Here is a 12,671-nt window from a genome sequence, read left to right as displayed (position 1 = left end):
ATATAAAAATATCATTTAAATGCAACTGTAAATTTTCTATTTCTGTTTTTCCTACCAGCCCTTAAGCACATTGCCGACTGCTCTGAGAACAGAAGTTCCCTGAGCAGCAACACGGGGAAAGCCCTCCCGAGGGGCCGTGTGGCTGGGCTGAGAAATCAGGCAGCCAAGGCGTGCCCCGCAGGGAGGCGGCCTGGTGACCCGGGGACATCGTCCCCGCAGGCCCGCATCCCAACCCAGTGCCACCACCTACACCTGTGCTGAGACCTGCTGTTATGGGTGGAGGTGTGTCCCCCAAATTCCCAATGGAGGTCCCAACCCGCGCGACCACAGAATGTGACTGTATTTGGAGATAAAATCTGAAAAGATGTAATTAAGTCAAATAAGGTCATCTGCGTGGGCCCTGGTCCATTATTACTGGTGTCCTTAAAAGAAGAGATCAGGACACAGACACATGGGGACAGCCATGTGAGGACACGGGGGAGAAGATGACCATCTCCATGCCCAGGAGGGAGGTACCCCAGGGGAAACCAACCTGCCCACACCTTCATCTACCACTTCCAACCTCCAGAATAAATTTCTTGTTGTTTAAGCCAAGTCTGTGGTGCTTTGTGATGGTGGCCCCAGCGAGCTAGTTGACCTGGGCAAGTCACCTCTCCTCTCTGACCCTCAGTTTGCTCACCTATCAACTGGAGAAAGCCCCCCCGACCTCACAGGTCACTGCCAGGGTCAGGACGCCGTCGAAGGCACCTGGTGTGACCTGCATAGTAGACATGTAATAAATGTCACAGCCAAGTGCCGGGTGACTGTGTGTGACAGGCAACACACGTGTGTGACTGTCCCATTCTTCAAACGACTCAGGGAGGCAGGCACATCAGAGGACCCCATGTAACAAAGGGGAAAATTGAGGCATGGGTGGTCACATGGCTTGCCCCGAGACCTCAAGGTGAGTTAGGTGGCGGGGGTGGGATGGAGCCCTGGCGGAACGACCTTTGCTTCCCGGTGGCCACAGCTGCTGTTGCTCCTTCGGGGTGGGACTTGCCAGCTCCAAGGGATCCCAGCAGGTGAATCCCTCCTGGGCTGCACAAAGCATGGACAGGTTGGCAGAGGGTGACCGCCCCAGGCGTGGGGCCCTGAGTGTCTGGGGATGGGAGGGGGCACATCTGTCCCTAAGCTCCAGGAGCCCAGCCTTCCTCCCCTCCAGGTCCTGGCCTCTACCTCTGCTCTCCATGGCGCTGTCCTGAGCAGGGGACTGAGTCAGGGCCCAGGCCCCAGCCCCTCCCCACCTGGGAGCTGGACCCCATCTGGCCCCCTGCTGCTGCCCAGTCCCAGTGTGCTCAACAAGATGGGACACCTATGACAAATCCCCAGCAGTCCCTCCCAGGGCTCCCGGTGCTGCGGGCAGGGCTGGAAGGCACACCACCTCAGGGCCTGGGTATAACCTCCCCCACCCTGCCCAGAACAGGCCAGACCCTCAGCCATCAGGCTGCCCGGGAGCAAGCTCCCTTCCCCTCTCTTCGCCCATAGACACCACAGAGCCCCATCCTGCTTGGCCTTCAAACCACCCGAGTGACAACACCGATGGGCTGTGTTTGGAATCCATGACACCGGATCTTTAGGACTTCGAACTGACTGGTTATTATTCCTCCACGGTGCCAGGCTGCCCATCACGGCTGCACTCGACCTGGATGCCTACCGTCTGCCTGGCACCCAACCTGGTACCGTACTGACCAGCCCCAAAGCTCGTTCTCGCCCCACGAGAGCTCAACGGCCCCATCCCAGACCCAGACTCTGCTGGAAGCTCTTTAGTACCCTCGCCTCCTAACTCCTACCCACAGGTCCATCGGGGGTGGGGGGGCGGTTATGACCCCATCTTGCAGGTGAGGGGGTTATGGCATGGACAGTGATGGAGCTGGTCCAAGGGGGGGCCAAGATTGGAACCCACGTGGTACCACCACTGATGGTATACCCATTTCACCAAGGGGCAAGCTGAAGCTCAGAGGTTGAGTGCCCACCCCCGACCCCAGCCTGGGAAGACCCCCACCAGGGAACTCGCAGCGCCCCCTCCTCCGTGGAGCGAGGGGGCCCGCACCCCTCCCACCTTGCTCTTTTCCTGCTGGAACTCGATCTGAATGCTCGTCAGCTTGGCCCGCAGCTCCTCGTTAGCCGTTTGCACGGCGTCAGCCTCCATCTCGGGCCTCTCGCCCTTGTTCCGGCTCTTCTTAGACATGCTTCCTCTTGGCTTGAGACACTGAGATCCCTCGGTTCACACCCACCGGCCAGCAGGTGCCGCTACGGGCTCCGCCGTGCTATCCAGGTGTGCAGGGCCCTGCTCGTCCTCCGCGTAAACCATCACGTGGGACGCTGGGGAGGAGGGAGGCCGGGTTAGCAGAGAGACAGAGAGCCTGGCGTCCTGGCCTGAGCACTCAAACACAACGGCAGCCAGCGCTGGCTGAGGCCTCCCTGCCTGGGCCACGCACCTGCTCATCCCACGGAGGCCCCGCCATTCACAACACTGACCTAGCGCTTCTCACACTGGATGCCACACAATCTCTCGGAAGCCTGTTGAGGTGGAGAGCCCTGCGCCCACCCCAGAGAATCTGATTTGCATTTCTCACGAGCACCCAGGTGATGCTCCTGGGCGACCACACCTTGAGCAGTTCTGGTGCACCTCTGTCCTTCTCGAGAGGGGATCACACCACCCCCCCCAAGCAACCTGTAAACCACCAGCTGCAGCCATCAGTGAGCCCCAGTTACCAAGGGTGCTTGTTTCAAAACGTGGGTCCCTGCGGAGCCCTGAGCTCAGAGCACGAGGTGCATGGTGGGACCGAGGAATCTGGATGCTCCATCCACACTCCCAGGTGACTCTGGAGTAGGATCTGAGGATTGCACGCTGAAAAATGGCTCCCTGTTCCCGACCCCCAGACTAGCACAGCACTGGTCACCCTGAGCCGCTAGCTCTGCACCCAGCGGAAGCACCTGCAGTCCCTCCAGGCCTCTGTGCCTGCCCGGCCAGGCCCGAGCTGCTGCCCAGTTGACAGGGGCGTCGTGATGAGCCAACAGCCCCACCAGCACTCACATTCCTCCTGGGGAGGCCTAGGCCCTCAATTTGGTAGGGCTGCCCTCACAGCCCACAGGGTGGCAAAGCCCAAGCCCTTAAAACAAGGCCTGGAGTGACGGCTAGTACCGCGGCATCCTGGGTGCGACACCTAGACCACCTTTTGTTAATCTGCACAACTGCCCTGTGAGGTAGGTGATGGCGCCTAGTGTCGCAGATGAGGGACTGAGGCACAGAGACGCTGAGTGCAGGCAAGAGTCACACAGCCAAGACGGGGCAACAGCGTTAACCCAGTCAAGCTCCACAGCCGGACCGGACGTGGTGAGTCCAAACCCAGACTCCAAACCCCGAGCCCTGGGCCAGCCGGACGCCATGCTGCCCCGCCCCTGACAGCACATCTCTGATCGCCCAGGCCCCTTGCTCTGCCTTCTTGCTCTTTCCACATGACAAACCACGCTACACCACGAAGCGAGCTCCAAGCAAGCAGGGCCGGGTCGGTTTTATTCTTGCTGCATCCTCTGTGCCTGGACTCAGAGCTCAGCATGCAGGAGGCCCGCCAGAAGCATTTGTTGAATGAATGAATGAATGAATGAATGAAGCACTTATTATGTGTCAAGCCCTGTGTTAGGAGCTGGGGAGCATATAGTCCTCACAGCACCTGGAGAGATAGGTCCAGATATTAGGCCCATCTTGGAGATGAGAAAAAAACCCAGGCACAGAGAGGTTTAGTAAGCTACCTAAGACCACAGAGTGATTCAGTGGTGGCCATGAGATTAGATCGCCTTGGGAGAGAATGCACAGTAAGAAGAACATTCCAGCATGGGTGAATGCCAGGCTTTAGAGTGGAACAGAAGACATGCAATCAGCAAGGAAGATCGGACATGAGCAGCCTGGAGATAGGAGGAGCAGGGAGGCTCAGGGAAGAAGGGGTTTTAGGAAGTGGTCAAGATGAGGATGAGGATGGGAAACTGGCCACCAGATTCAGGAATAGGGGGTCAGTGGCCTCAGCAGGAGCTGCTTTGTGGGGTGGGAGTCGGGAGACAGGCAGGCGGACAGGAGCTGGGTGGGGTCTCACGGACGCTGGCACTTTCGGCAAGCGGCAGACCCTCGATGTCTGTGAGCTGAGGTCCAGCGTGCCCGGGGGCACTGGGATGTTTGTGCAAACCAGCTGATTGGGAAGGCAGAGGTGGAAGCCAGTGATACCCCTCTCAAACAGGAGGGAGCGGTGTTTCTCAACATGCCACGCAGGATTATTCAGGGGAGATCAGCATCCCCACTGACTGATTCCAGAAAGGTACATTGTGTCTGCAGGTAAGTATGAACTCCATTTGCTCTGATGTGACTTATGAGAGCATAATCCATAATTCATTCCTCGCTGCTCTGACCTGCCTGCCCTTAACCAGCATGGCAGCACGCAGAAGGCACCCCGCCCCAAAGAGAGAGCAGGAAGCACTCTTCAGATCCAGCCCCCAGAACAGGGGAGGCTTCTCTCCCCTTGATTCCATCCCATGGCCCAGCGACACCACCTCTAGGAACGCACTGTAAGGACTCACCAGGGATACAGCCTCTCTATACACACAGGTGTTCTTCCCAGCAACCCGATGCTCAGCCAAAGGGACGGTTAAGTAAATGACACCAAAGGAGGAAGGTGAATGTCACAGAGCCAAAGAACAAATACAATTTCTGATCTCAGTTTTCAGAAATACTCATTCACTGTTTCCATTTGGTCACAAATATTTTTTGAGTATCTGTTGGGCGCCAGGCCCTGGGGACGCAGCAGTGAGGACCAGACAGCCAGGCCTCCCAAATGTTAGCCGTGACGGCCCGAGTGACAGGTGATGTTTATCTTCTTCTTTACACTCTTCCTGATAAATCAGATTTTCTATTTCTATTCTTGCTTTACAGAAAAAAAAAAAAAAATGATGCCATTTTTCCAAAGGAACGCAAGCAAGTTTCAGAAAACCATCTGGGTCTAGCTGGGAAAGAGACAAGAAAGAAGCTGAAGGAAAAGCACGTGGGCCCTGTCCCCAGGGCCTCGACAACCTGGTCTGGAGGCTGACCGACTCTCCAGCCACAGCCGGACGCAGCTGCAGCTCCGTCTGAGTCTCTAAGGGCTGCCTGCAAGGGAAAGGTCACCCGAGAAGAGAGGACACGGGCCACACCCCCTGGGACAGAGCTGGCCGTTCTGTAGGGCCAGAAAAGTGCTGTCCCCCAGCAAAGGGCTCTCCTTCACAGTTAAGTGTGTCCTCTCAGCTCATGCTTTGCTGACTGGATGGTTCTCGAAGAGTCACGGAACTTCTCTCCACCTTGGTATTCCCATCTGTTTAATGGGATCCATGGCACTGACCTCACAGGGATGTGTGGGGATTGCTGGCATCCATATCTATGCTCAGCCCAGTGAAGATACTCACCAAACAAAACGAAGCCGAATTTATTAGGAGGAGCAAGGCCAGCCTCCCAGTAACCTCCATGAAGGTTAGGATAACAGGTGCTAAGACTAGGCACCATTGGAAGGGGCCACGTCAAGGTGTGGCCCATCTGGTGTCATGCTGTCCCAGCTTCTCAGTGGCCCTAGTACAACCTGAGGGCCCATTTCCTTCCCCAGCAGCCCCTCCCAGGGACACTGAAGATGCCAGGGAGGAAGGGGCAGCAGATGAGGCATCTGGGCCTCAGGGAGGTCAAGCGCCTGCCCGAGGCGGCACAGCAGTGGGATGCAGGCAGTGAAATGGGTCTATTCCTCAGGGAGGCCCTGGGACAGCAAGCCCAGGGGAGGGGGGGAGAGGAGACCCAGCCCATGGGGAGACAGCACACCAGGAGCATCTGGGGGACCACGAGAACAGTGGCCGGTGAAGTCTCAGGGCCAGTCCCAGACTCCAATTGTTCTCAGACCCCCCTGGCCAGCTGGACCCCAAGGCCCCCTAGTCTCCCAGCCCGGCTTTCAAGGCCTCAAGAAGCAGAAGGGCCAAAGGGCAGAGACAGACAGCAGCGGGACAGGCCAGACACCCAGAAGGGGGGCCATGCCTGGGGACGGACGGCCCAGTTCTTGCCTCCTCCAGGAAGCCTCCCCCAATGAGCCCATGGTCGGGCACCTCCTCTGAGCTGCCAGGGTGGCTGAGGGGTCTGTCAGCCCCCCTGAGGGTGGGATCTTGACTTCCGTCTTTGTAGGGCCTCTCCCCGTGCTCCGCCCAAACTCAAAGCTCTGTGTTTGCAGGATGAATAAATTCCAGGGAGCAAACACCAAGCCTGCAACGAGCTAACACCAACACTCACTCTCAGCATTTGCCAGGCCAGGGCCTCAGTAAATGCTGAGATGCGGGGACACAGGAGGTGACAGGACCCAAAGCTATGGGCTTAAGTCAAACTCAGGGGCGGAGATGGTCACAGGAGACAGACTCCATTTACAGATGGGGAAACTGAAGCCCACACAGGTCAGGGGCTTACCTGCCTGCCTGGGGTCACAGAGGGAGCGGCAGCCCAGAGGGGAGACCCGGAGGCCCCCCTCCCCTCAGCAGGTGGTCAGCGGAGCTCACCTGGGGCTTCAGAGGCCCTGGAGCGGCCAGCACACCACCAGGCCGCCACGGTCCAGCGCCGGCTCCCACTGTCCAGCAGATGCTGTCACTCATCACAGCAGCTGGGGTCCCCCCTCCCCTTGCTTATTAGGACCCTGCCATCCCAGGGGCCGGCACAGCCCCAGGCGCCCGGCCCCTGCCTGCACACAGGGCCGCACGCTCCGGCCAGCTGGGGACTCGGCCGCTGGGGCACTCTCCCAGCTGCGACCGGGGCGCCACGGGCCGCGCCCTGGACTTCCTCCTGGGGCCCAGGTTGTTCCTCCTGCGGCCCGGCGAGCCCCTGAGAGCCCGGGTGCGGCGGGGAGGGGCGGCTGCCGTGCGGGCCCCGCACACGCCCCCCACGGCCCCACGCCCGCGTGCCCCACCTCATGCGGCCCACCTGGAAGGGCCAATGCGATTGGGGGGTCACGTGGCGCCCCCTGAATGCGGTGCGTGCCCTCAGAGCAGAGGGTCTCTCTCCACTCTGTGAGGCGACGGGGCAGCAGCGGCCCTCCCCAGCCCCCCCCCCGCCCCGGACCCCCGCCTCCTGGCCTCCACCGCGGCGGCCCCGGCGGGAGATGAAGGTGTGCGGCTGCCGGCAGGTGCTCTGCAGAGTCCGGGGCCGGCGGCCGGGCTCCCGGAGACGCGCGCCACACACCCACACACACACACACACACTACACACCACACACGCTACACACACCACACCCACACACCCGCGCTACACACACACACACACACGCTACACACACCACACCCACACACCGCGCTACACACACACGCCCCCCGCACGCTACACACACGCTACATGCCACACACGCTACACACCACACACGCTACACACGCGCTACACACCACACACTCTACACACACGCTGCACACCACACACACGCTACACACACGCTACACACATGCTACACATGCGCTACACACCACACACGCGCTACACACGCGCTACACACCACACACACGCTACACACGCGCTACACACCACACACGCGCTACACACGCGCTACACACCACACACGCGCTACACGCCACACACACGCTACACACACTACACACCACACACGCACTACACACGCACTACATGCCACACACGCGCTACACATGCGCTACACACATGCTACACACCACACATGCTACACACACTACACACCACACACGCGCTACACACGCCTACACACCACACACGCTACACACACTACACACCACACACACGCTACACACGCGCTACACACCACACACGCGCTACGCGCCACACACACGCTACACACACTGCACACCACACACGCGCTACACACGCCTACACACCACACACACACTACACACACTACACACCACACACGCACTACGTGCCACACACACGCTACACACACTACACACCACACACACGCTACACACGCCTACACACCACACACGCTACACACACTACACACCACACACACGCTACACACGCGCTACACACCACACACGCGCTACGCGCCACACACACGCTACACACACTGCACACCACACACGCGCTACACACGCCTACACACCACACACACGCTACACACACTACACACCACACACGCACTACATGCCACACACACGCTACACACACTACACACCACACACGCGCTACACACGCCTACACACCACACACACGCTACACACACTACACACCACACACGCACTACATGCCACACACACGCTACACACACTACACACCACACACGCGCTACACACGCCTACACACCACACACACGCTACACACACTACACACCACACACGCGCTACGCGCCACACACACGCTACACACACTGCACACCACACACGCGCTACACACGCCTACACATCACACACACGCTACACACACTACACACCACACACGCGCTACGCGCCACACACACGCTACACACTACACACCACACACGCACTACGTGCCACACACACGCTACACACACTACACACCACACACGCGCTACACACGCGCTACATGCCACACACACGCTACACACTCACGCTATACACACACGCCCCCCACACATGCTACATGCACGCCACACACACAGTACACACCACACACACGCTACGCACACTACACATACCCCACACACACTACACACACGCTATACACAGTACACCGGCAGTACACATCACACACATATACAGTACACACCACACACACACTAGACACACACTACATACCACACACACTATACCCACACTACATACAACACATACACTACACACACTACACACACACTACACACAGGCTACACACACACATACACTACACACACACTACACACCACACACACTACACCCACACTACATACACTTACACGACACACATTACACACACACTACACACCACATACATATACACAGTACACCCACACTATACACAACACACATATATACACCACACACACTAAACACACATATGTACACACACTACACACCACACACACACTACACACACACTATACACACTACACACACACTACACACCACACCCAAACTACACACAACACACATATATACACTACACACCACACACTACACATACACACTACACACCACACCCACACAACACACACTATACACACTACACAACACACATACTACACACCATACACACTACACACACATTTGCACACACCACATATACACCACATACACATGCACACACACTACATACCACACACGTGCGTGCACACACACACACACACACCACACATACATACACCACACATGCACACGCCCACTAGCCCAGCAGCTCTGACCAGGACGGGAAAACCCCAGATGTGCAGGAGAAGTGTTTCTGGGTTGTGCAGGCAGGTCTCTCCAGCCCGCGGAGCGCAATTCCCACAGAGGGGTCCCGGGCATCTCGTGAGGCCTGCAGGGAGTCTCCAGTGATGGAAAGCCCGGCTGCCTTGGGATTGCCACGTCAAACTGGGGCAGCACAGGGATGCAGGCTGGGAGCAGGGGGGCTGCACGGGACCACCATTCCCGTTCTCCATCGGGGGGAGCCAGGCTCAGAGGGCTCTGGCCCCACACGGGCAGGCGAGCCCCTCCGACTCGGCCACTGGCTGCCCACCTTGGCCCACCTCACCCCAGCCGAGCCACAGAGCCTCCCTGTGGGGAGGCAGGGCCGCGGCTGTCCTCCTGATTTAGAGATGAAGAAATTGAGCCTCCGAGACACACACACACACACACACACACACACACACACACACACACACACACCAGAAAGCCACACAGCTAGGTTTGCTGAGAAGCTAGCTGTTCTGGAAGGAAAGGGGGTAAGTGGGGCATGCGCTGTGCCCGAGGGTGACAGGGCAGAGACTGCAGGCCCTGGCTGGCAGGGGAATCGGTGGCCCGCCCCGCCTGCCAGGGCCGCGTCAGTGCGGCACCCTCGCTGGCACGTCGGTGAGGACCAAATGGGACAGTGGGTGTGACAGTACTTGGAAGGCCATGAGGTGTCCCAGAAATGGGCCTTTCACGGTGTGATGAACAAATCACACACACGAAGACCCGATTAGCCGCAGGATGCAGGACTCCCAGTCCCTGAGAAGCTGGGACTCCAAGGCCCCACCTGTCACCTCCTGCCCTCCAGGCCCCGCAAGAATCCCCTCCTCGGTCCCTTCTCCACAGTCCTCCCCAGGACAGGAAGCACCCCCCTCCGCAACCATGGGGACACCTGCTCCCCTAGGGCAGCCCCTAGGCCCTGGAAATCACCTCTTGTTTCAAGTCTAAAAGAAACAAACAAACAAAAGGGCCCCTTGTAACTTCTGCCCCGGGCCCCTTCCAGCACTCGGAAGCCACCCAGAAGGAGTCCATTCTCCCTTCCCCACAGAGGGGTCCTTCAGCGATTTGGAGACTCAGTCATACTCCTGGAACCTTCTCTTCTCCAGGTAACATGAGATCAGAAGAAGAGTGTTTCTGGAGCACATACTTACACCAGACACCTCGACCAGCCCCACACAGGACAATTTCAAGCAAGCCTCTCACGACTATGATGTGGGTCCTATTATTACCCCCATCTTGTGGATGGAGAATTTGAGGCCCAAACACAGTAAGTAACTGGACGGTAACATGGTTAGAAAAGAGCCTGGCAGACGTGGATTTAAATCCCCAGTGGGTCTAACCCTCTGATCTGGGGTAAGTCACCTGAGTTCTCTGGGCCTCAGTTTCTTCATCTGTGAAGCGGAGATCTTTACTGCTCCTGGATGGCAGGTGCTCGCCGTGGGGACGGGGCACCGCAGCGGTACGCACCGCAGTGAGCTCAGGACACGCTGGGAGGAGGGAGTGAAGGGCAGCCTTCACTGACACCAGGTCCCAGGCATGGCCTGGGAGTCCGTCCCACAATTGGACTGTGTGATGGTGCCTGTGCATCTTCATATGGGGACAGAAGAATGGCCACCTGCCACCCCTCGCCCCCACAGGCACCACCCAAGCCCCACAGCGCTATCTGCCGGGTTCCCTCTGGAGCTCTCCCGGGTCCCCTCACCCCACCACCTGCAGCCCTGTGGATCTCAAAAGCCTTAAACAGTCTCCCTGTCCCTCACCTCCGAGCCACCGCCCCTGCCCAGGGCGCCTTCGGAAGTGGAAGTCCCCACATCCCACCCCAGTGCAGAAAATTAACAAAACACCACCAGTGATAATGGCAATAATAACAACCAAGCTTCCCAGTCCCCACTGCCTCAGGGGAGAGCACCAACACGACCTCGCAGTGGGAGGTCTGGCTGGCAAGGCCCCCCACCAAGTCCCCCACTGCCTCGCCTACTTGTTTGCTCACCCTGGCCCTGTAGAGTCTCAGCTCCTCCATTTATAAACCACCTGATTGAATAAGTCTCCAGTACCAGCCCAGAACAGGCGCCCAAAACATCAGGACTCTTCCTTGGATGTCCGCTGGATGTGACGTGCTCCTTTCGCGCCCACCTCCATGGTTCAGTTACAAAGTTCAGGCAGAAGGATGCAAGAGATCCTTCAAGAGACACAGGTTTCCTGAGTCCTTGGTAAAAACAACCTTCATTCCATGAAGCCAAGTATAACCACATAAGGACTGGCATGTGTGTAGGCAGAGATGGGGGCACCCAATGGTGGGCTCAGGTCACTTGCTAGCTGGCCCCTCCCCCTGCCAGCCAGGCTCCCTCAGTGTTTAAACATGGCTGCAGCACAAAGACAGGACCCTGAGCATGAAGTACCTTGGGTAAACAGAGCCGTGAGCAGAGGAGCTCGGCTGGTTGAATGCATCCAGCACGAGTTTACTGCCCACATCCGACCCACAGGCACCACGCATGGTTCGTGGCTCGGTGCCACAATACTGAGAAAGCCACACCCTGCCCTGCCCTATGATGCTCACGGCCTCTCCTGCCCAAAGCCCCCTCCTTGCAGACCTCTGCCTGTCTGCTCCTTTCAACATCTCCACACACAGGTCAGGAGGAACCCAACTCTGCATCCTAAATACAGCCACAGAAGGACACAACGAGACTCTTCCATGGGCCACCACACCTCCATCTCTAGTCACACACCACCGGCCACTGTCACTTGTTATCCTCACCCCAGTCACAGAACAAGCATGGTCATGGCTAAAGCTCAAGGCCAGGTGGAGGGCTGCAGCTGACCCACCAACAGCTGGACACCATGAGGACACTGCTTTCATCAGGAATCTTTGGATGACCTCTGTCACCTGGCCCTAGCATGTCCATCTTGATATGTCCCAAAGGAGTAAAGTGCAGCCAAGTTCAGGGAAGGGAGGCCTCTCAAAACACCAGACCTCACAGCCAACAATGCATGGAGCTCAGGTCTGAACTCATGATGCCACCCCCCCAAAAAAAAACAGAGTAACCTCTAATCAGGGCAACACTGTGCAGTCACCTAACCTGCGGCCGCTTTAGCAAAGTCCTGCCCAATGCGACGGGGGTGGGGGCATACACAAGAGGGAGGAACAGAGCGGGGAAGAAATGGAAGAACAGGGGAGGAAATAGTGGAGGGAAAGAGGGAAGGAGGGGGGAGAATCTAGAAAGAACTGAATCTAACTTCCAGTTTCTGGTCTGGCATGTAAGGAGCTTGGA

The 12,671-nt window shown here is 57.9% G+C and overlaps 1 protein-coding gene across 3 annotated transcripts in view; it reads right to left on the bottom strand.

Annotated features, from left to right (window-relative positions):
• The window catches only part of JAKMIP1 (janus kinase and microtubule interacting protein 1), a 126,981-nt gene that overhangs the window by 63,474 nt on the left and 50,836 nt on the right, over positions 1 to 12,671 (bottom strand). For all 3 annotated transcript variants that reach the window (XM_036104667.2, XM_036104666.2, XM_078068376.1), the window contains exon 2: positions 2,099 to 2,361. In XM_036104667.2, coding sequence (XP_035960560.1) covers positions 2,099 to 2,227 — 129 coding nt within the window. In that variant the 5' untranslated portion in view covers positions 2,228 to 2,361. The remainder of the gene's footprint in view (positions 1 to 2,098; positions 2,362 to 12,671) is intronic.

This window comes from Halichoerus grypus, chromosome 3, assembly GCF_964656455.1.
Source record: "Halichoerus grypus chromosome 3, mHalGry1.hap1.1, whole genome shotgun sequence".
In the NCBI taxonomy this organism is placed as follows: Eukaryota; Metazoa; Chordata; class Mammalia; order Carnivora; family Phocidae; genus Halichoerus; species Halichoerus grypus.
This window is presented reverse-complemented; position numbering and strand designations above follow the sequence as displayed.